The sequence below is a fragment of the Fusarium flagelliforme genome, assembly GCF_020744385.1.
Source record: "Fusarium flagelliforme strain FIESC 12 MPI-CAGE-AA-0113 chromosome Unknown B0J16scaffold_2, whole genome shotgun sequence".
NCBI lineage: Eukaryota > Fungi > Ascomycota > Sordariomycetes > Hypocreales > Nectriaceae > Fusarium > Fusarium flagelliforme.
Window position 1 is genome coordinate 243,248 of NW_025763504.1, and position 21,352 is coordinate 264,599.

The following is a 21,352-nucleotide window of genomic DNA, read 5'->3' on the forward strand; positions in this document are numbered from 1 at the left end:
CTATGGCTCGCGCGAGCCGGGGTCTCGATTGATTATCTTGTAAATAAACATAAAGTTTTAGATAAGATATTGCATTAATCATAACTCTCTTATTTACAGTAGTCTTCAATTATATACTTCTAGACTTCAAAGACTTATTGTCCAAGGGATAAGGTTTCCTCGAGAGGAAGATCGCGACTACTCCGTCCAACATAAACAGCATAATCACCCTGCTGAAGCTGCCACTCCTGCGCAATAACATCCCAAACACTCAAATCGCGACGAGTAAGCTCAAATGTAACTGTGGTAGCCTCTCCAGCCTTGATGCTAGGCTTCTTGAAACCGCGAAGCTGCTTAGAAGGGTTCTCCTTGCCAGGAACACCGACATACAACTGCGCGACTTCCTTGCCGTCGACATCACCAGTGTTGCTGACCTTGACAGTAACAGTAGCGACAACGTCCCAAAGATCGGTGCGTCCACCCTCGGTCAGAGTCCCGGTGGGATATTCCTCAGACTTGGCGTCGGACTTGGAGATCTTGAGATCAGCGTAGTCGAAGGTAGTGTAGCTAAGGCCAAAGCCGAACTCGTAGCGAGGAGTAATATTCTTAGCGTCAAAGTGACGGTAATCAGTGAAGACACCCTCGGTAAAGTCAGATTGGGGAAAGTGCTGATATTCGTGAGGAGCCATGGTCAGGTCTGCCTTGAGAGTGACACCGTAGTCAGTCTCGTTACGAGCAACAGTATAAGGAAGGCGACCAGAGGGGTTCTCGTCGCCATACAACAGAGACACAAGAGCTTCACCGCTGTCTTGACCGGGAAGGTGGGCGAAGATAACAGCAGTAATGTTAGGGTGACTGATAAACCCGTCCACGAGACGAGTACCAGCGTTGTGAAGGACAACGATGGTATTGGCGCACTTATCGGCAACGTTGTTGATGAGACTATCAGTGTAGTCATCAGTCAAACCGGGCCTGTCCCAGCCCTCGCTAGCCCAAGCGTTACCAGCAACAATACAGGCCTCGGTGTTGGGGTTAACAGCAGGATCCCAGCTCTCAAAGTCCCAGAACATGGCAGTACCTTCCTTGCGAGCGCGATAAAGAAGAGCATCAAAAGGCGCGCTCATGGAACTAGCAGCACTAGCACCAGAGCCACCAGCAGTGAACAAAGTACCGTTAGGAGCAATGGCAGAGTAGGTAAGACTCAAGTTACCCATGAAACCAGTGTTGAGCTCAGTCATGTTGGCAGTCTGGGCGCCGACGGACCAGGGGGCGAACATGGCGCCCTCAACCTTGGCTTCGGGGGTGTTCTTGTCGGGTGCCTTGTGGGAGTAGCCGAATAGGGAGATCATCTTCATGTTGGGCTTGAAGGGGAGGGTCTTGTTGGTGTTCTTGACGAGGACGTGGCCTTCCACTGCTCCATCCCAAAGGGTGGACTTGGAGCTAGCGTTACGGGCGTCGACGATGGGGTGAGGGATCAAGAGGTTGGCAGCGATGCCGTGGCCGGGAGAGGGGAAGGATGAGTCATCTTGGTTGAACTGGAACCAAGGAGCAAGAATTCGTGTGATCATGTTGTCGAGCTGAGCCTCGGGAATAGTACCATTGTTGACACCAGCAGTAAGGTTTCCACCCCACAGCTTGTTGGTAGGCATGGCCATATCCATACCGGCCAGAGCAGAAGCCATACCAGAGTGTTGCGCACCCCAATCGGAAACCACGAAGCCCTGGAATCCTAGTTCGCCCTTCAGGAGGCCGTTGAGGAGCTTGGAGTTTTGACAGGCTTGGGAGTTGTTGGCGCGGTTGTAACTGCACATGATACTTCCAAGTCCGGCGTGGACTGCATCGGCGAAGGGCCTGACATGTTAGTAAGTGAGTTGGTAGGTTTAGTAAGGTGTGGGTACTTACCACATGTAAAGCTCATGAAGAGTCTTGTCGTCCACATTGGATGAGACGGGCTGAGCTTCAGTGATGGCAGCATTGAGACGATGCGTCTCCTGCTCCTGGGCAAGCCAATGCTTACCACAAGCAATAATACCAGCATCCTGAATACCAACAACAGCCTCCCGTCCAAGCTGGCCCGCAAGATAAGGATCATTAGAAAAGCCCTCCCAATTCCTTCCACCTTCAACTACACGACCAAGAGGACCGAAAACAGGTCCAAGAAGTATGTTGACGCCCTTGGTCTTGGCTTCGTTGCCCATGTAGTAACTCCGACTGTATGTTAATTCTTCATTCCAGCTGGCGCCGACGTGGATGCCTGATGGGAAGGAAGACACGTAGTCGGTGTTGCGGACACCGTTTCCGGCATCATTAAGGCAGAGGCCGGGGAAGTTGACGCGGGGAATGCTGGGGATGAAACCAGAGCAGCCGGTTGTTGATTGGCCGCCTGCTGTGAGATTGACTTTTTCTTCGAGAGTCAACTGTGCGACTAGACCTTTTGCTTTGGTGATAGCATCTGCCCAAGCACCGATCTCAGCTTGCTCGGCTATAAGACACGTCAGTTGAAGTTTTCATGAGAATGCTTGAGGTGCTCACGTGTGGGATAAACAGGCTCGGATTGTCCATAGAAATGAGTATCATCAGTGATAACATTCGCAGCCAGAGCCAAAGTCAGAAACGGCAAGGCCACAAGGCCAGAGACAGAAGTAGGATACATGACGAGAGATGAATTGTCTGGTCTCGATGCCGAACAACAATATTTGGAGTTGGGTTTCCATCTTTTATATTGCATGAACGCACAGTCGTCTAATCTCAATCAAACCACTCCGCTGGTAATTCCCCGCTCATCGGCCAACTTTACATTTCATTCCGTCACCTGTCCATAGCCTCGGGCCACAACTCAACAATGCGGTGCTTCGTGTATGGATCAGGCTCTTGTGATGGAACTTGTTCCTGCAATGGTAGCATCGTCCACAAAATCATTATTAAACATTCGGGCCTTTTCTTTTCAGTTACGGGTCAACTGACGTTAGTCTTTTCGTCCCCATAGCCTCACTAACTGTCTCGGGAATAGCATTACTAAAGTGACAGGCCATATCCCCATCTCTCTCCACCTCCGCTTTTCCAATCTGGGGTTGTATTTACCCCAGGTTTACCCGTACTCGGAACGGTCTCCCATAAGAGGTTAGAGTACAGTTGGGATCAGGTTAGTTACGGCGAAGATGAAGTTGCCGTGATTTATTGCCGATTTTGAGCTTTTGACTAAACTTGCAACCTCCATTAATGTTTCTCGGAGAAAGGGTTTATCTCTTCCGTGATCGGCGGTCTGTAAATGAAGGGCTAGAGGGTCTTTGCTTTGTCTCATTGTAGTGGGGTTTACTGGTTTTTTACTAGGGTTGTGAATTCGATGATCCAGATTGTGGGTAATTTACACCGTTGAAAGCTAATTTTCCGCCTTGTTTTGGCATTTTCCCGTGCTTGGCTTTTCGGTTCAAGTATTTGACTTGAAACTGTTTGAAGACGTTAAAATGACCGTAAAGCCACGGCTGGCTTTAATCGATGTAAGGACAATGACCTCGGTCTTGCGAATTTCTGTGATGCTCCAGTGTATGGAGTTGAGCATTACTTGGCATACATAGTAACAATTATTACTCGAAAACAGTTGTTAATAATTTACCGAGCTAGAACGAAGTGGGACCGAGACCTTAGAGACGCATTTATGAGCCATAGGCATTTAAGAAGTTGTCACTGGATAGTTAAGTGTCGTAGCTGCATGTCGTCGAATTGAGAATTACGCTAAGCTGGGCTGAAGCTTCGGCTCCGTCGCCGATAGGACGTCATAGTTCTGACACAATATTGTACAACAAAACGGGAGATCAACGGTAAGGGTTCGAACTATCTTTTATCAGATCTCTCAATTGGACGAAACTTACAACGTCACACTGCTGTCCGACTGGTTGCATTGTATAGGAGATCACTAGATTGCCTCCAGCCAAGTGGCCACTATACGTGAAGACCTGCCAGATTCGGCAGTAAGCGATCCTTCGCTTTTGCGAAGTTTATGATCTTCCTTGGCGGATTCCTCCCGGGGTATCGGCTTATTCCAACGCAGAACTTCAATGCATTTAAATCACACAAATGCTGGTAGCTGTCGTGACATAAATCACAATCGAAGTAGGTGTTTCCATACATGCAAGATCTTTAGTTTTAGATAGAATATCCCATTTCACCAAAATGGTATAATAGAGGCATAAACTTTAGGGCCACATAGTAAACAAGGGATAGATATAGAGCAATTAAAGTAGTAATAGTACATTTAATAGTCTGCTGTCTCTCTGTTTCCCTTTTACATTGTGAATACATATCGATGAGGGTCCAGGGTAAGTAAAGCCCGCGTATTTTACAGCTGTCCAATAGTATCCTCGCATTCAGCTCACACACATAATAAGCGACCAAATTAAAGTCTTCAAAGAATTCTTCTTCCTGTGAAATTCTTTACTCTCTAATGTTTTTTTCTCTTTTTAAAATAATCATTACTACAAAAGACCCAACTATTTGAAATGTCTATCCGCGTTTCGGACATGTTTGATCTACTATAGAAACCCCCAAGAGGACCCCCTGGAGTCAAACGCCGCCCGCCTGACAAGATGCTCCCAGAGAACTTCAAGTACTTCAGGAATTGGGGCTTCACAATTTACCGGACGTACTACGGTGCCGACTCAGACGAACACTGGGACACTCTTGTTAATATAATGAGACATCAAACCTCCTTCGCCCTGGGATTACTCGAGTCGGACGAGCTGCGAGAGCAAGATGATGGATGGAAGAAGTGGTGCGATGGAGACAAGTCCAAATGGTCGGACAGGATAAATCTCATTAGAAAACTGTTCCGTCTCTTTCCGCGGGAAGATGCATTATTGCTTGATGGTCTGGATATTGTTGAAGTACGAGAAGTGTGCGCTAAAGAGCACGCTAAAGCAACTGAGAGGATGGCTGGAGCTTTCTTCAAGATTGTGCTTGTGGCAGATGAGACAGTACTTAAGGACATCGCCAACTGCCGATTCGTTGTCAAGGCAGTTGATTATGACTGGGACCCGTTTTACTCTAGAGGCAGCCCGGGATGGATCCAACTCTTTACAGGTGATCTATTGGCGCTTTGGGGTTTGACTTTCGCTGCGCACTTGATGGATACCAACAAATATATGGAATTGGTGGACAAGGACACTGATAACGATGTCTGGTTCGCGAACGGGTTTATGCCTCCATTTGGTGACTGTTCTCAAGTTCAGATCGCAAAAGACGAACCATTGAATACCAGGTTTAGGGTTGATCTGTAGCTATAATCGGAGTCCGCAGCGCTCGATCACATATAGAGATTGATATATATATGGAATAATGGTACCGAAAACCGCCGATCATTTCGTACCTCCCATCTCCACATCATCGTCATCATCTTCACCTAGAAGACGAACGGACCAATCCATCTCGATTCTACGTCTATTGATCAATTGGATATGATGGACAGCGAATGTTCGTCCTTCCAAGGCTCTTTCACCCGTACGACCCTCGCAAAAGTCCTTGATTTTCCTGAGGGCCTTTCAAAGTCATTCTTGAGCCTTTTCGGTCACCTTCTCGCAGTAGGCGGTATACCTTTCTCTGAAGAACTGGGCTATTAAAACCCTTTCACCGTGTTCTGCTTCGTAGAGAACCTCGGCGTATAGAAGCTGTCGAACAGTCTGGTTTATAATATTAACCAATTTCCCTTTAGGATTGGCGTTGAACCCCGACTCATCCTGCGACAAGTTCATATACTCAAAGAAAGAGAATACTGCGCGAACGCGCGCGGAAACCTCGTTTGGATTTGACGCCAACCGTGTTTCGATCGTGGTGAGTTGGCAAGGGTTGAATAGTTGCATCAACTGTACAAAGTTAGCCCGTTATTCCATTTAGATTTCAATTACTTACGACGCATTCGACAGCGTTGATCTCTTCATCTGTGATGACAAAGTTATCAACATCATTGTGGCTTCCTAGTACCTCGAAAAGCCGGCTCCAGATATTGCCATTATCAAAGCCTGGGTTCCCCGGAATAGCTGGCCAGACACCCTGTTCTATGCCTAATCGGTTGACTTCTTCTAAGAAGTGAATAGGTATAGGGCCAACTGGCCATTCAAATAGATAAGTCCATTAGCCATCCTTTGGAGTCGATTTGTGACGATACTCTAATCGATGCAGCCTGGCGGTTTCATCCTTTTATATCTTATATCGATATATTGAAACGCCTTATATTGCACGCTACATATGAGCCATTCCATCAGGTCAAGTTCATGCAAACCCCTTGAGGGCGTGACGGGTTCCCATGTCGCGGGATGGGAGTAAGTTGATGATAGTGGGCTACCTAGATGTGTTCTTTAAAGCTTACAGTCCTTCAGATAATTATTGCGTTTATCGCTGTCTTCGTCCTGACTCTTATTGACGTTGTCATAGCATATCTTATCTTGACCCTACCTACAAAATGATAGTCGCCAGTTCAACGAATATTCCTGGGGATGATAGGCATACAAATTCTAGATACTGCAAAGACTTGCAACCACTGTAAAAACGCCGGATATCATAGGAAAAATATTCTCTACCACCAAATTCGGACTTCCCTAGGCACCGTAATTGACACATCAACTTTTTCTTCTCAAGGGAGGCATATACTCAAAAGTTCCTGTGTTGGTCCGTTGGCTCTCGCATCAAAAGTGCCTCAAGCATACATCAATCAACCAATAATAACACTAGAAGCCATTTAAAATGAGGCCACTCAAGTCACTGTTGTAGGATAGTCGTGGGCTACCAGGATCATTGCGGGGTTCAGGAGGAGAGAAGACCACTGTGATCAGCATGCCATTTTTATAATAGGGACTTGGCATATCATAACGACAATTAAAGCCGTATTATTTGCGTATGTTGTGAAAAAGTACGAATAATGACGTTCCATCCGGAAAAACACAAACGAGACCTTCCCAAACGAACGAGCCGCTCTACAATCCATTTAGCAATAGTTTTATGACAGTAACAATTGTAGCAAGCTAGAAAATACAAGGTTGCAAACGGTAGTGACGCAGGCAGGTATTGATAGTATTATTTCCAAACTGTAATCTATCTACCTGGACAGGTATTTTCGCAGGTGAAGATCGATTTTGATCCTAACTACCAGTGAAGTGTCGATAGGGCTGTTGAGACAGTCATCCAAATGATGGCACCTTTTGTAGCAAAGACCAGCTAGGCAGTCTCCGCCGTCCAAGACCTTTGCCTCCTGAACCATATCCACACGATCTACATATGTACTTCGACAGCAGGTGCCTTCTTATTGTTGGCGCAGCTACAGAAAATCTCGCAATTTTGCAGAACACCCGGGGGGCATGTGTTACCACCCCCGGCGCAGTGCATGATATCGCCCCAGCAGACACAAGAGCAATTGGTCTCGCACGCCTCCTCGCTCGCGCCATCAGCGCAGTTGATTTCCTGGGAGAAAACACCGGTGATGAACACGGCGCTGCTCAAGGACAAGATCACTGTTGCGGCAGAGTACTTCATCTTTCCAGACTGCGTGAAGGGTCCTTATCCCTTTTTCGGTTATCTTCTCTAAGTGACGTCGCGTTAGAAGCTTCCTTGTATATGTCTTGGAACTTCACGCTTACCTTGATATTGGGCTCGTAGAACTGACTCTTATAATTCATCTTTCGATAGTAAAGGTGAACCACATCAGACGGACGAATAAGGCCTTCTTATACCTTGTTATTGCGCTCTCATCAGTCAATCGACGGAATCATCAGACATGACTGTACATACCTAAATAGTCATGTTCATCTGAGTGTTCCTTGGCAACCAGGCGTCAGCATCGCTCATGGGTTCATTTGACAGTGTTTTACATTGCAGTGTATGGACGACTGCAGATCATCCCCTTTGTGGTCTATCTCATACCATACTTCGGATAAATGTGCTGAGATACCCCGCGAATGTCGGAGGCTCCCAACCACACCTATGGAAGAAACTGCTCCGTTGATCGACAAGTTGGACGTCATCGCGCGTCCTATCTAGAGGGTGCCTGACAAATTGGAACATGTGATATCTGGGTTTTGATGATATCATTCTAGGTCATTCAAAGACGTTCCAAACTATTCCAAACAAAAACCCAACGAGCTGTTGCGTGACTCTCAATGTAAGTAACCTAGAAGGTAGCATCAGTTCCCAACTCTTCCCTTCCACTTCTACGCTTCATCGACCCCTCGCAATAGACATTTCAATATCATGGAGTCAAGCGATCAACTTTCACTGAAGGACGTACCCTTTACAGCGACATTATCAGATACACGCGTTGTTATCACAGCGCTACATATTGGTTCTGGCTTTCTATTAGTCACCTCTGCGAGTGGATGCGTCTATAAAGTTGACCTAGTGACGGGGTCTGTCGAAGTCCTCGCGCAAGTGAAAGACGTTTGGAGTCTTGCTTGTCTGGACAGCAGTGTCATCTTTGGCAGTCTGAATGGCGAAGTCCATGTTCTTGACATAAACAACCGGTAAGAGCCCTGTCAGCGAACTCTCTCCTGGATCATAATGGAAAGGCGGCTAAAAGTTAGTATTAGAGCAAACTTGAATTCGGTCAAAGCGCACGATTCGGCTGTACGCTGCCTTGCCATTCTTGAAAGTGGCATTATCGTTTCTGGCTCCCGAGACAGTACTATTCGACTCTGGACTCTTGAATCCGGCAAACTCGAGCCACGCAACGTTCTCCGTGGACATACTGCCGAAGTGCGAAATGTCCAAGTTCATGGCGACGTGATTGTATCCGGCAGTTATGATGCAGGTGCTCGGTTATGGAGTGCCCAGACAGGAGAGTGCTTGCACATTCTTCACGGTCATGGACGTCATGTCCATGGCCTGGCGTTTGACGGAAAGAGAGTTGCCACTAGTAGCACTGACGGTGACATTCGCGTGTGGGACTCGGAGACTGGGTAGGTTTCTACGTGAACTGAATGGACAACCTTCCATCTAACTCGAATATCTTGTTTTAGAAGTTGCACAGCCATACTCGCGGGCCACGGAAGCAAAGCTAAAAACGTATCGCATCTCCGTTTAGTTGGAGATACCCTCATCTCAGGAGGGTCGGATGGGTCTGTTAGAGCGTGGCACTTATCTCCTATGGACGACAGTCCAAGGGAGCTGGCAAGCTCTGATGGCAATGGCACTGCTATCAGCGCAATCAAGGTTCAGGGGCGACATGTCATTGCTGGCACCACAGGAGGATCTGTTAAGATCATCGACCGACAGTCCTGTGAGATGCTGCATTCGTGGACAGACGGGACCTGTGGCATTGCCGTATTCCAGGTCGGCTTTACCCTTGAGCACGGTCCATTTGCGGTTTACCTGAAGGACGAGTCTGTTCTGGTGACGGTGTTCTAGCGGCCGAGTAGCTATTCCGTAAGTATTGCACAAGCTTACTATACTTCGTCAGGACTCTATGTTCAGATACCTCATTACAATCAAACTGATGAAAGATACTAGCTGAAAGATACTCATCCGTTAACAGCGATGTCAACAACTGGTTCCGTCGCGTGCATGTTATTCCTGCCACTTTAGAGTTCGAACAACCCAATTGCGCAGATTCTACACCTCCATTCATGGAGTTATTAAATACAGTTATTCTTTTTCCATCGCAAGATTTTACAAATTAGCTTATCCTTATGAACTACATGACGACGAAAGTCCAGGGGCCATTGAATGGTTTAATGCCAGCCAAATGTCATTTCCCACTCAGTGTGCCTTGTAGGCCATTCTCTGCCAATGGATTTTACTTTCCCCTGTACCTTCTCAGCCACCACGCCGTAGAAAGCCTTACAATTGAGTAATCCTGTATCAGTGTGGTAGCACAAATATGTGGTGCTATGTGATTCGCCCGGTGCCGAAACAATCCAGCCAATAAGAGCAATATCCCGGTAAAAACAGTATGTCCCTTTCGCCCTCCCTGCACAGCCCAGGCACTGGATTTACAAAAGCTGATCATAGCCCCAGCGCGCAGGTGTTTATTTCAAACAGCTTTGCTGTACATAAGAACCGTAGCAAAGTCAGAACAGTTTAAGTCTTCACTTTCTGTCACACATTGCGCGTAAAGACTTTCGTGATGGCTGAAGCGCTTGGAGCTGTCGGTGTAGCAGCTAGCTTCATCCAGCTCACTGATGTTTCCATTCGCACTTGCTTGTACCTATATACGTTCTTTTCCTCGCTTCATAACGCCCAGCAGGAGTTTGAAGGTCATGTGACTGGTAAGGCGGTATAAATACGCTGCAGCTGGGAATCCACTGACCCCGTCACAGTACTTAAGAACATTCATAATGCCGTCCAGCTAATTCGACAGGCGACTGCCAACCAAGTACTCTTACCAACTGAGGAGACAACGCTGAAGGAGCACCTCAACAGCATCCAACACGAGCTATCTAGTTTACAGAAGGTCACAGCCGGGAAGAATCCAGCTAAACTGAGTGTGCGATTGAAATGGGTCATGAAGTCAGCGAAGACGGAGCGGAGTTTACAGGAGCTTGCGCGCCGTGAGACAAATATAATTCTTCTGCTACTAACAATAACTATGTAAGCGTTGCTGGCCCACTGTGGGGTTCTGCTAACAACCGACAAGGAGAAATTCAGCAGAGTCATGCGAACATCAGAAAGCGAATCAAAAAATGCTCAAGACATTATTATCACGGGCGGAACAGCAGAGCCAACAGGAACTTCCGACAAAATCTGAAATTTCCGCCCGCTTCGAACGACTAAGCATACAGATGGACTCCAATGTTAGATTGTACAAGGAGAGTCTAGATGAAGGTTTCTCTAAACTGACACGAGATCGCGACGTAACAATCCCCGAAGACCGTATGGAGCACGTTCTTCGACGCGTCCTGGACAGCTACATCTTACCTCGCGTTGAAGAAACCTTTTCCAAAACATCGGAACTGCAGAATGCTGTCACTCTTCGGCTTTTCCAGGAAGCTATGGGTCAAGCCACGGAACAGATACTGAGTCAAGTCGCCGGAACAAGGAGAAGTGATGGATTTTCAGAGTTACAGTCTGGCTGTATTCCCTCAAATCACGAGCAGGCAGAATGGAGGTCAACCGAGAGACCCAAGATCGAAACCAAATTTGCGGGTTCGCCGTACGCTTCTGCCACAAAAGACAGCCAGATTAATTCACCCTCAACGGAGACTCCTGAACACAGAGGCAAACTATTGGGCAATCCTCGCCCTCGGGGACGAAGGGAATGGTCATATTGGACTTTCGCCCCGGTCGTAGGAGCCTTTCGCATCCAATACGAAAGTCAACTTGGCCAGAATGGTCGGTTCTGGACGATTCAAATCGACTTTTGGCCCTCGATGAAATTTTTCTTGAGAAAATGTATATCTCTCAGATACAGCAACGATTACGCTCCACAAGGATACATGGCCCTTTCCCCTTCTCTTGCTGTCTATCCTATCATATCGGACGATCACCCTATGTGGGAGCTGATATATGATGACGATATAGAAGGGATAAAGGCCCAATTGCAAGACAGAAAAATTGGACTATACGACCAAGACCAGTACGGGGTATCAATACTATCGGTCAGTTCTTTTCATGCAATACTTTTGTCGAATGACTACTGAACAGGGCCAGTATGCGGTTATGCATGGCAGTTTACAAACTGCCCAGTTTCTGTTTGCTCGAGGCGCTGATCCTACGAAATCAGCAGTGTAGGTCCTTAGGCCCTATTTGCACATTCAACATAATGACGTATTTCAGATGGGGGAAAGATGCTCTGTACTATCTGATATACTATACCATCAGTAGGATCGTACAATACGATACAGACGAAGATCTAGGGCTGTTCTTCTCCATCTTCCACGCTTTCGTTGCTTCCGGATGCGACCTGGATGGATGTGACATTAATATCTACAGATTCCTTGATAATTTTGTTTTTCCGGATCTGATCTTCAACCAACAGAGTGCCGAGCATCGCGTGAATGGGCAGCACGATAACTATGAGCAGGGGCTTATGGGAGATAGAAAGATTGGAACTGTGGAGCTACAGAATGAAAATAACTCTGCCTATGCTTCCGACTTGGCCCTGGAGCACAGCCCCACCGACGAGTGTTCTTATCTAGCAGGGATCCAGAGAGTGGCACAGTTTCTTAGATATCAAGGGCTTGATTTGAGACAGCAAGAAGCCTGCAGCGAGATCGAGATGGTTTTAACAAGCGCACAGAGGATGACGTTCCCCGTGTTGAACGCGTGTGGAGTTACTGGCGAGTATCTGGAAACTTCGGATGAGGGTATGAACCCGATCCTGTATAGAGGGCTATGGTCTGCATTCTGCCCAGAGAGCACATTCGCCACGGACAACCTGATCACTATGATTTCCCAAGGCGCCAATGTCTATAATATGGAGTGGGCTGGTGAGGATTGGATTAATTATGTAGATGCCGATGGAGTGATGAGCCCTACTGCCTATGCCAAGCTCTGGAACATCGTTCCGATCTGGAGGTATGCACTAAAAAGGGCTGGTTATGACCCCGATGAGGTATTTCTGGAAGACGAGAGAAGGCGTCGAGAGTTTCGAAGATTACATGGGGCAACTTCCTCTGCTGTGGAAATGGAAGATCCTCCAAGCTCTGCACTTCGAAGACGGCTAGTTTGAGTTTGATACTTTTACATTGTTTATAGCAATACTATTTTTACTGGCACTGCCAACCATGATACCAGACTTGCTTGTACCTGACATAGTCACCCGGAATCTCAACTTGCACTGTCTGGTGGATATAGATATGCAATGAACTCCTTGTCGCCTCTAGACAGCCTAGTGTTTGCGGCTGTGAAGAATCCGTTGGTGGTCAGGGATGCAGGTATCGCATACGTCATGATTGATAGACTGTCGAAGTTGCTCATTCTCATATCGTCGCAATGGCTCGCTTTCTTATGAGGGTAATGATAGTAGGCGAAGATATTCTGATCCACCAAATCATTAGACCAACCATAGCGTTCCGCATAGTATGCGTAAACCCTTTCTGTGTTCCATGGGATCCCTGCGACAGGAGACTGATGTTCATGAATAAAGCCAAGGGCATGCCCAAATTCGTGAAGGATGACGCGAGCAAACTCCATCTCTTGTGTAGTATCCGTCAACCAGCCAAACTTCATGGTAGGTTGATTCTGTGGTATCGCGAGACACTCAGTGCCAATGCAAGACCATGTCGGACCGTCTCTGCTGACGTTGACACGGACCTCTGCATCGCCTGCGTCGACGAAGACGAATTTGACGCCTGAGTGGTTGTTCCACTCCTGAGCGTACTTCTTGATTTTGCGCTTGATCGTCTCGGAGCAGCCTCTGTTGATTTTGACACGGATTTCTCGATTGTTACTCCACAGTCGTTTCACTGGGGCTGTAAGGTGCTGGCCATGTGTCTGTGTGCCGTATCCAGTCGGATAAGGGTTATTTTCTGGGTTCTCCCATACCGAGAGCTCGTCTGCCCAAGCTTGGAGCTCCGGGTCGAGAGTTATTTGGGTACAGACTTTGATGTCGGCCATGAAGATGTGTGCTTGGGTGTATAAACGAAAATAAATGGTGTGGTCATACCTTTACGAGCGTCACATTATATACTTGTGGTGAATTAAGATTCGCTATCACTTGCTTTCCTCCATGGCCTTTCATAGAGCCTTATTATGTACACATCTTTGCCTGAAAGCCTAATCTCACTGCAGCAATACCTTTGTGTAACTACTTTTTCGCGCTAGTAAGCCCTCTGCTGTCATCATGTGAAACAATACATCTAGAGCAGAGCCTCAATTACATCACATACCAAGCCTCTCGAGGGTCAGCTGGAGACACGATAAGTTGCACAAGACAGAGACAGGAATTCCGATTTCCTTACCGTCCAATCAACCCCAGCATCGGAGCCACAGAGTGGCAATGAAAACAGCGCTCTTGTGCAACAGTGTAAGCACAAATCCTATTGTAAATTTGGTTGTTCGAGCTTCGAGCATGAAACTGAGGCCCTCTACACCCTTACAGACGGAGACGATGCCCAAAGTGTCTGACCGGGAAAATGGCAATTATTCCTAGATTTTATTGATTAAGAGTGGGGGACAAAAGGGCTCGTGTCAGCTCTTACTACAGCAAAAGTGTAGCACTCAATCTGACACCTCGATTTCACGTCAGACAATTTTTCGCACCCTGACAACAATCAGCGCATCAAGATAAGGCTATAAGTACCAGATGCTATGGCAACTTGAGGCCTGTCACACCGATGATGTATTGAGTGAAACAGGCTGTTCAGTTAACCAATCACTTTTTTGACCCCGCAACATAAATCAGGCGGATATCATCAGTATATTCAGATGCCTTCAACAGCTCTTCACGCATAATCAGCTACACCAGATCTTCTCAAATAATGTCTTCCGGCCCTACGAAGTTCTCTGTATCGTCGCTCCATGGCAGCGCTGCAATTTCCGACGGTGAATGTCCCGTCAATATCAGCCCATCTAGCCAGGGCGCTATAATCAGCTCGAAAAGTATTTGATCCTCGAGAACCAGAGGCCAAGACGCTGACTAATTGACATAAGAAGAATCAGGCTCTGGAAAGGTGCACTTCGCACTCCCAACCCTCCCATCCCCCCCAGACGAATCACTCACCGGTCATGCCACCATGTCGGTCCAGCTTGAAATCTCACTTTCCCCGCATCCACAGCCTGATCCGAACGCCCTCTGCAAAGTCGCCCGAGTAGAGTTACATGCAGGACGTGATCAACTCGGTCAGTGGGATGCTGGAGAGAAGAATAACGATTGGTCGATCGATGATGACATAAGAATTCCTGTTTGGAGTGATATCGCAGGCGCTGGAGACAATGTTTTCAACGACAACCCGAGAGGGTTTTGTGTAACCTTGACATTGGAATTTGGTGGCGGCTTATCCGTGCTGATTTCGTCAGTTACTCTGATACAGTCGGTTGAAAGTCTTCCCAAGCCAAAAAAGCGCTTCGGCGAAACCTGTGTCGTCATTTGATAAATGGTATGAGGATTTGCTCATTTCCATAAGGACTGGATGATAAATGACTGTCGTCAGGATATCACAAGGGTTGCCAGGCACATCGTTCTCTATCGCAGCAATCGCCACAATAGGATTAATACCAGATCGCACTCAAGGGAGGCTAGGCTAGCTTCATGGCGTTGAAGCACTGTCATTTGAGTTGGTTTGATCATGTTCTCCTCAGTAATACAGAAGAATCTTTGTTTACTTTATTGTCCAAGACTCAAAGGGATTTATATGTTCTCACTCGGCAGGTGGAGATTGAATTTCATCATTGTTGTCTACTCTCTTTCTAATCGACTCTAACCTAACACAAAAATGGTTTTCAGAAACCGTGATTCGAGCGTAGCCATTCAGGCCTGGCTTGAAAGAAAGGACACCACGACGATCTAAATTTCACCAGTCTATACTGTAGCTTGAAAGACCCATAGAATCACTGGCAGGCCTGTTCAACAATATCAACCACCTTGCCCATTGCCTCCTCACTCAAGAAAGGAACGTGTCCTGAATGAATAGTTTCAATCTGGACACCCTCTCCCATCGCTCCAGCCATAGCCCTTTGTCCCTCCACAGGGATGGCGTGATCAACATCACAGACAACGTAGGTCCTTGGCACAGTGATGTCGGTCGCGACAAAGTCTGCTGCAGTCTCAAAGCTTGCAGTACTGTGATGAACGCAATGTGCTATGGCCTTGTCGGCTTCGTCGGAAGGAAGATCGTTGTAGAATGCATCCTTGGCTCCATCGTTCAGATACAAAGCATCTTCCTAGTTATGGACAGGTTAGCGTGGTATGGGTGACTTGGATGTGAGACGTACAGTTCTATCCAAGAAAGGTCCAAGCGTTCCACCAATAGCAGTCAAGAGAGAAAGACCCTTCACAGGCAACGCAAAAGACGCGACATAAACAACATGTACGATACCACCCTTCAAGCCCTTTGCCTCTCGTTCATGAATCTGGTAGCCCTCAACGGCAGTGGATCCTGGGATGCCACCATAACTGTGGCAGACCAAAACGATCCGCTTTCCTTCATCTAGTGAAGGCTGTAAGGTCTTGCGAATAACCTCAACATCATGAAGGTGCGTTTTTCCCTTGATGGCCCCAACCTGACCAGCTGTGACATTCTCGGGTTGGAGAACAGTGTAGCCCTTGGATGTCAAGGCTTGGGCGAAGGCTTCGTAGTGAGGTTTGCGGTGCCATGCGCCTTGGACAATGGCAATGACTGGCCTTTCGGTGATGGAAGACATTTTGAAATGAGGGTGATGGATGAAATGATGGTTATTTTGATTGAGTTGGTGACGCCAACGACTGGTTATATACTTGGTATTCTAGGTGAGCGCTAGACGAGACTAGACAGGTTAGGCAATTGCTGATTACAGTCAGCCTTATGGAGATCCTGCGCCGCATAAGTACATACATGATAGACCACTAACGTCCCTCATTCCGCGGATAAACCCGCTTTATCAGTCGCGCCAAGTCATTACTGGTTAGCAGAAGGATCATCTATCATCGTATAAGCCTTGCAACGCAACATAAAATAGCATACATGTCAGCCGATGCTTCAACAAATTGTATTAGCATGTTGTCGCATCTAATGTCTGTCAGAGTGAATAGCAATACTTTTTACGCCCAACTTGTCCTCCTCATTAAGAGTATCATCCATAAGTTGAACATCCTCGCCAAGGCTAAGCCAATGATTGTGAATCCTTCCCACCGCGTCGTATAGTCTTAGTGGCGATGCTGCGTCGTACTTTGCAAAATCGATCTTCTTGTTATGTCTGTTGAGCCAGTTGAGTATGTGAATGATATCGTGAACGTCGGATTTGTACTTTGCCACGGATTGTGGTCGTGTACTGCCGATGTATTGGACTGCGCGCTTCATTTTTGTGAGGATGAGGACACCAGGGTCGATGATCGGGACGATTCCTATAGTATATTAGTATGATTGACACAGGACACGAGCGATGGATATACATACCATTGTCGGGGTAGAAAACAGAGATCGTGCGAGGTAGCCCCAGAGATCCAAACGCAAGAGTCTCGATAGGAATACGCTCCTTTCCCTCGCCGGGAACAAAAATACCTTTAGACCATCTACAACAAACCGTCGATCGGCTGTACAAACAATATCCTTGAAGCGGTCACGAATGGCCTTGATGTCCATATCGACATAAACATCAATGTCCAGAGTAGAGCGACCGCCGCCGAGAAGGTACACAGCGAAGCCGCCGATAAAAGCAAAATGGATGTCGTTCTGGGTGAGAATGTGTGAAAGAGCCTGTGCGGCTACTTTCATATCCGTGAATTGCGATGGGGTTACAGATTCCATGTTTGAGGACATTGTTGTTGGTTGGACAGGGAATGAGCAGTTGCTCGAGAAGTTGAGAATTGGCATTTCTGACCAAGAGGGAATTTGTTGCATTTATAGAGTTGCAATCTGAGTTCATAATAAGTCCTCAGCTATTTTATCTTTCATATCTGCAAACCTTGTGACTCTGATTCACCTCTCCAATTTTCTGATTGATCACAGTCTTTGACATGTTCTTGTAGCGCAAGGCAGCGCAAAATACCTTTAAGCCACTGGTAGCACGTCGAATAGGCGGTACAGAGACCAAACCTGGTGCACGCATAGGATAACTTTCGAAACCTACAGCGTCAATTGAACTCTCAGTATGACTCATCCTTTGTGCTGTAACCTAACTCGTCCCTCCTGGTGTCGTCATTGCTGACTTCATCCGTTCCCATAGACCGAGAATAAAATTGGAGGGAACTCAGAACTAAAACACTTCCACTTATGACACACCAGTCCCAAAATAATTTCTCTTGATATGTAAAAAGCGCCTGTCGCATTAGAGTTTCGCATCGGCAGCCATATGTTTTCTTTCAATCTCATGCCCATGGTCGCCGCCCAGATCTTTGTCCCCTCCAGGGTGGCTTTGAACCAGTAAACTAAGTAGGCTAAACCGAAAGGGGAAGGCCCACCTTTGAGTAGAAATCCCAACAATCAACTGAGCGAAGAGCGGGTCAATGGACAATTCAAGGTTTAGTTCGATTTGTTTCCGTTAGACTATAAACAAACGCTATTTCGTTCTTGTCTTGGATCTATCACGCCCAATTGAGACTATTGACGGAACTGATTCTGTCATCAATTTCGACCATCACAACTCACGCATATTATGACTGGTATAGCGACCACAATACTGGGCGGTGGCAGTATGAGAATCACGTGAAAGTCATGGGTTCTCGTCAGCCCCAAATCACAGCCTCGGTGCCTTACCACTTTCCCCTCATTCATCTTCAGCCCCGAGCGAAAAAGTGATTTGAAGAGCCCCAGGTTATCATCTTCGTACACTTTCCTGGCTACTAAGACCTATCCGGTTGACCGTAAGGCACGTTGCCTGAGAGCTATCTTGTCAGCATGGAACCCGCTGTGTTACCTGAACGCGTTGACGAAGACCAACTTCGACCTCCAAAACGACAGAAGATATTCGATTCGAATGCCGAGAACGACCTACAATACGATCGCTATACTATAGCTTGGTTCTGCATGCTGCCTATAGAGATGACTGCTGCTCAGAATATGCTCGACGAGATACATCACCAACTACCGATACGCCGAGACGACCTTAATACCTATACGCTTGGTAGCATCAGAAGTCACAACATTGTCATTGTATTCCCTCGTCATGAGCCATACGGTAATAGCCCTTCCGCAACTGTAATCAACAACTTGATTCGTACTTATCCATTAATTCGCTATGCGTTGATGGTCGGTATTGGCGGTGCGGCGCCTGCTACCAAGGATATTCGCTTAGGAGACATCGTTGTGGGAACAGAAATGGTGCAGTATGACCTTGATAAATCTCTGTCAGGCGGTGAGATTCATAGGACAGCCATTCTTGAGTCCAGCGAAGACTTTTTGTGGACAGCTGCAACGAACCTGCGAGCCAGGCACGAAATACACCCTACTCGCGTTCCGGCCATCTTGCAGGAACGGATGCAGAACGATGGAACATACAACCATCCAAGTGCACCCGATCTTCTGTTTCAATCATCGTATAAACATAACTCATCAATAGCAGATTGCCAAAAGTGTGACCAGTCGCAGCTAGAAGGACGGGATGCACGAAGTTCTTGCGAACCAAAGATTCATTATGGCACAATTGCCTCCAGCAATCAGGTCATTAGAGACGCAGTCACCCGTGACCGTATTGCTCAAGAATTAGGCGCCATATGCTTCGAGATGGAGGCTGCAGGATTGATGATAGGAGGCCTCCCCTGCCTTCAAATTCGAGGCATATGTGACTATTCGGATTCTCATAAAGCTAAAGGCTGGCAAAAGTATGCAGCTGCTGTCGCTGCTGCGTATGCCAGAGAGCTTCTGGATACTCTACCAGCAACTGTGGACACATCAAAAGACTCTTTGTCCAATGCTCGTAATCGTATGTTGCCCATTTACCTTTACTACTCTGGTAAAAAAGCTAACTTGCTACTATAGCTGAACAACAAGATCTTTTTGATCGTCGGCAACAGCTACTATATTCTCTCAATTTCAGCTCAATCGATTCGCGTCAGGCTATGATTAAGCCGCCACATTCCAAGACCTGCCACTGGATCCTCAAGAACCCAGACTATCTAGCATGGCTTGATTCAGAGAAACAGTCACAACATCATGGTCTTCTTTGGTTGAAAGGGAAGCCAGGTGCTGGCAAATCAACTATTATGAACTTCATGTTGTTAGATCAGAATAAGAGATGCAAGCCAATGAAAGCTGTCACAATCTCGTTCTTTTTAAACATGAGAGGGGAACTGCTAGAGAGATCAGTATTGGGAATGTATCGATCTTTACTTCTGCAGGTTCTCCAAGGTTTTCCTGATCTTCAGCGAATTCTGGATACACTGATTTCACAAGGTCACGTTGAATGCCCGTCATTGGACGTCCTCAAAGACCTATTTCGTTCCGCGGTTTTGTCTCTAGAGGGGCGACTGCTTACCTGTTTTGTTGATGCTCTAGACGAGTGTGACAGGGAACAGGTCAGGGATGCAATCGAGTTCTTCGAAGACATCGCAGGAAGGTGTGCTGAAGACGATTTGGGATTTCGCATGTGCTTCTCGGCCCGTCATTACCCCTACATCGACATTAAGTCAGGGATCCAATTAACGTTGGAAGACCAACGCGGTCAAAAGCAAGACATTAAGCAGTACATCAGCAGAACCCTGCGGATTAAGGATTCCAGGACCATTCAAGGACTAAAACGAATAATGCTTGATAGAGCAAATGGTGTCTTCCTCTGGGTTGTCCTAGCAGTGAACATCTTAAATGACGAAAATCGGAGAGGGCGCCTTAATCTTCAAAGATCGGTGCAACAGATACCCTATGAGTTAAGTAAGCTTTTTAAGGAGATTTTGAATCGTGATTCAGATTCTATGGAGGAACTATTCCTCTCTAGTCTCTGGATCCTTCTTGCAGAACGGCCGTTAGAGCCTGAAGAGTTTTATCATGCTCTTTGGTCCGGTCTGTCGTCGAGAGGTGAAGAATATCGCGAGATGTCGCCTATCACCAGTATCTGTTCCAACAAATCAGTCATCAATTCCTCCAAAGGAATTGCCGAGATAAGCAAAACCAAGAAGCCTATAGTCCAGTTCATCCATCCGTTCGTTTGCGATTATCTTATCAAGGAGAAGGGCCTTTACAAGTTATGACCAGAACTGGAGACAGACTACACAAGCAAAGGTCACGAGATACTCAAGTCATGCTGCAATACCTACATCTTTCATGAGGCTGTGGCAAAGGCGATTGAAGCAGACACTACCAAGGATGACCTATTGAGCGAGTTCCCGTTCTTAGAATATGCCAGTCAATTCGTTCTTGTCCACGCAGAGGCTGCTGCTGTCAACATGATCAAGCAGTCAAAGTTTATCAACGACTTCCCCGTTACGAAGTGGGTGCGAATCTTTAATATTTTTGAGAAGTATGAAGTTCGTAAGTTTAGTCCGGATGCAGATATACTCTACATCCTCGCTGATATAGGGCTTCCCAACCTTATCCGGACGAGGCTGAAAGTAACCCCTTATTTTAACGAAGGTGGAGGAAGATACCGTCATCCACTCCTAGCCGCCATGGCCAAGGGACATAGGGATAGCGTCGCAGCGTTGTTAGATCTACCGTCGAGGATCTCTCATGGGATCGACATTACAGATGGCCTCGAGTGCAAGGTAGACTCAGTGACGAAAGACCATACGCCTTTCTCTTGGGCATGCGAAGAGGGTCATATGGCTATTGCCAATTTGCTTTTGCAAAAGGGGGCGCGGGTCATCGAGGCCGACTTGGTCAGGGTATTG

General features: G+C 46.9%; 10 protein-coding genes across 10 annotated transcripts; 5 read left to right on the plus strand and 5 right to left on the minus strand.

Annotated features, from left to right (window-relative positions):
• Positions 1-25: 25 nt before the first annotated feature.
• B0J16DRAFT_50266 (glycoside hydrolase superfamily) lies at positions 26-2,651 on the minus strand. The gene is made up of 3 exons (XM_046133945.1): positions 2,512-2,651; positions 1,882-2,461; positions 26-1,830 (listed from the first exon to the last, which is right to left on the minus strand). The coding sequence occupies exons 1-3, from the start codon at positions 2,630-2,632 to the stop codon at positions 135-137; spliced, it is 2,397 nt and encodes a 798-aa protein (XP_045985689.1). The 5' UTR covers positions 2,633-2,651; the 3' UTR covers positions 26-134.
• A 1,983-nt stretch (positions 2,652-4,634) lies between these two features.
• Positions 4,635-5,291, plus strand: B0J16DRAFT_331765 (uncharacterized protein). The gene has a single exon (XM_046126627.1). The coding sequence runs from the start codon at positions 4,668-4,670 to the stop codon at positions 5,250-5,252; it is 585 nt and encodes a 194-aa protein (XP_045985690.1). The 5' UTR covers positions 4,635-4,667; the 3' UTR covers positions 5,253-5,291.
• Positions 5,292-5,519: 228 nt separating this feature from the next.
• B0J16DRAFT_379674 (uncharacterized protein) lies at positions 5,520-7,497 on the minus strand (the record flags this gene model as incomplete). The annotated part of the gene is made up of 3 exons (XM_046131014.1): positions 5,520-5,834; positions 5,881-6,077; positions 7,332-7,497. The coding sequence occupies 3 exons, from the start codon at positions 7,495-7,497 to the stop codon at positions 5,520-5,522; spliced, it is 678 nt and encodes a 225-aa protein (XP_045985691.1).
• A 714-nt stretch (positions 7,498-8,211) lies between these two features.
• On the plus strand, positions 8,212-9,363 carry B0J16DRAFT_379675 (WD40-repeat-containing domain protein; the record flags this gene model as incomplete). The annotated part of the gene is made up of 3 exons (XM_046131015.1): positions 8,212-8,480; positions 8,547-8,915; positions 8,976-9,363. 3 exons carry the CDS (start codon positions 8,212-8,214, stop codon positions 9,361-9,363), a joined length of 1,026 nt encoding a protein of 341 aa, XP_045985692.1.
• Positions 9,364-10,008: 645 nt separating this feature from the next.
• B0J16DRAFT_331768 (uncharacterized protein) lies at positions 10,009-12,672 on the plus strand. Its single transcript, XM_046126628.1, has 5 exons — positions 10,009-10,223; positions 10,275-10,545; positions 10,592-11,552; positions 11,605-11,681; positions 11,731-12,672. Exons 1-5 carry the CDS (start codon positions 10,082-10,084, stop codon positions 12,623-12,625), a joined length of 2,346 nt encoding a protein of 781 aa, XP_045985693.1. The 5' UTR covers positions 10,009-10,081; the 3' UTR covers positions 12,626-12,672.
• A 51-nt stretch (positions 12,673-12,723) lies between these two features.
• Positions 12,724-13,512, minus strand: B0J16DRAFT_379677 (uncharacterized protein; the record flags this gene model as incomplete). The annotated part of the gene is made up of 1 exon (XM_046131016.1): positions 12,724-13,512. One exon carries the CDS (start codon positions 13,510-13,512, stop codon positions 12,724-12,726), a length of 789 nt encoding a protein of 262 aa, XP_045985694.1.
• Positions 13,513-14,300: 788 nt separating this feature from the next.
• On the plus strand, positions 14,301-14,987 carry B0J16DRAFT_410573 (uncharacterized protein; the record flags this gene model as incomplete). Its single annotated transcript, XM_046133162.1, has 2 exons — positions 14,301-14,496; positions 14,548-14,987. The coding sequence occupies exons 1-2, from the start codon at positions 14,376-14,378 to the stop codon at positions 14,985-14,987; spliced, it is 561 nt and encodes a 186-aa protein (XP_045985695.1). The 5' UTR covers positions 14,301-14,375.
• Positions 14,988-15,266: 279 nt separating this feature from the next.
• Positions 15,267-16,272, minus strand: B0J16DRAFT_410574 (Alpha/beta hydrolase fold-1). The gene is made up of 2 exons (XM_046133163.1): positions 15,829-16,272; positions 15,267-15,777 (listed from the first exon to the last, which is right to left on the minus strand). The coding sequence occupies exons 1-2, from the start codon at positions 16,255-16,257 to the stop codon at positions 15,445-15,447; spliced, it is 762 nt and encodes a 253-aa protein (XP_045985696.1). The 5' UTR covers positions 16,258-16,272; the 3' UTR covers positions 15,267-15,444.
• A 329-nt stretch (positions 16,273-16,601) lies between these two features.
• On the minus strand, positions 16,602-17,351 carry B0J16DRAFT_393806 (uncharacterized protein; the record flags this gene model as incomplete). The annotated part of the gene is made up of 3 exons (XM_046132087.1): positions 16,602-16,936; positions 16,989-17,093; positions 17,132-17,351. The coding sequence occupies 3 exons, from the start codon at positions 17,349-17,351 to the stop codon at positions 16,602-16,604; spliced, it is 660 nt and encodes a 219-aa protein (XP_045985697.1).
• A 784-nt stretch (positions 17,352-18,135) lies between these two features.
• On the plus strand, positions 18,136-21,177 carry B0J16DRAFT_331771 (nucleoside phosphorylase domain-containing protein). Its single transcript, XM_046126629.1, has 2 exons — positions 18,136-19,452; positions 19,509-21,177. The coding sequence occupies exons 1-2, from the start codon at positions 18,429-18,431 to the stop codon at positions 20,711-20,713; spliced, it is 2,229 nt and encodes a 742-aa protein (XP_045985698.1). The 5' UTR covers positions 18,136-18,428; the 3' UTR covers positions 20,714-21,177.
• Positions 21,178-21,352: the final 175 nt, after the last annotated feature.

What these genes read in the sequence shown, in the direction of transcription:
- B0J16DRAFT_50266 (XM_046133945.1), bottom strand. Translation starts at nt 2,632, where the DNA reads ATGTATCCTACTTCTGTCTCTGGCCTTGTGGCCTTGCCGTTTCTGACT. An exon ending in CGAGCCTGTTTATCCCACAC is followed by an intron (nt 2,462 to 2,511) that starts GTGAGCACCTCA and finishes CGTGTCTTATAG; the next exon opens with CCGAGCAAGCTGAGATCGGT. An exon ending in CTTCATGAGCTTTACATGTG is followed by an intron (nt 1,831 to 1,881) that starts GTAAGTACCCAC and finishes CTAACATGTCAG; the next exon opens with GCCCTTCGCCGATGCAGTCC.
- B0J16DRAFT_331765 (XM_046126627.1), top strand. Translation starts at nt 4,668, where the DNA reads ATGAGACATCAAACCTCCTTCGCCCTGGGATTACTCGAGTCGGACGAG.
- B0J16DRAFT_331768 (XM_046126628.1), top strand. Translation starts at nt 10,082, where the DNA reads ATGGCTGAAGCGCTTGGAGCTGTCGGTGTAGCAGCTAGCTTCATCCAG. An exon ending in CTGCTACTAACAATAACTAT is followed by an intron (nt 10,546 to 10,591) that starts GTAAGCGTTGCT and finishes ACAACCGACAAG; the next exon opens with GAGAAATTCAGCAGAGTCAT. An exon ending in GATCCTACGAAATCAGCAGT is followed by an intron (nt 11,682 to 11,730) that starts GTAGGTCCTTAG and finishes GACGTATTTCAG; the next exon opens with ATGGGGGAAAGATGCTCTGT.
- B0J16DRAFT_410574 (XM_046133163.1), bottom strand. Translation starts at nt 16,257, where the DNA reads ATGTCTTCCATCACCGAAAGGCCAGTCATTGCCATTGTCCAAGGCGCA. An exon ending in GACCTTTCTTGGATAGAACT is followed by an intron (nt 15,778 to 15,828) that starts GTACGTCTCACA and finishes GTCCATAACTAG; the next exon opens with GAAGATGCTTTGTATCTGAA.
- B0J16DRAFT_331771 (XM_046126629.1), top strand. Translation starts at nt 18,429, where the DNA reads ATGGAACCCGCTGTGTTACCTGAACGCGTTGACGAAGACCAACTTCGA. An exon ending in TTTGTCCAATGCTCGTAATC is followed by an intron (nt 19,453 to 19,508) that starts GTATGTTGCCCA and finishes TTGCTACTATAG; the next exon opens with CTGAACAACAAGATCTTTTT.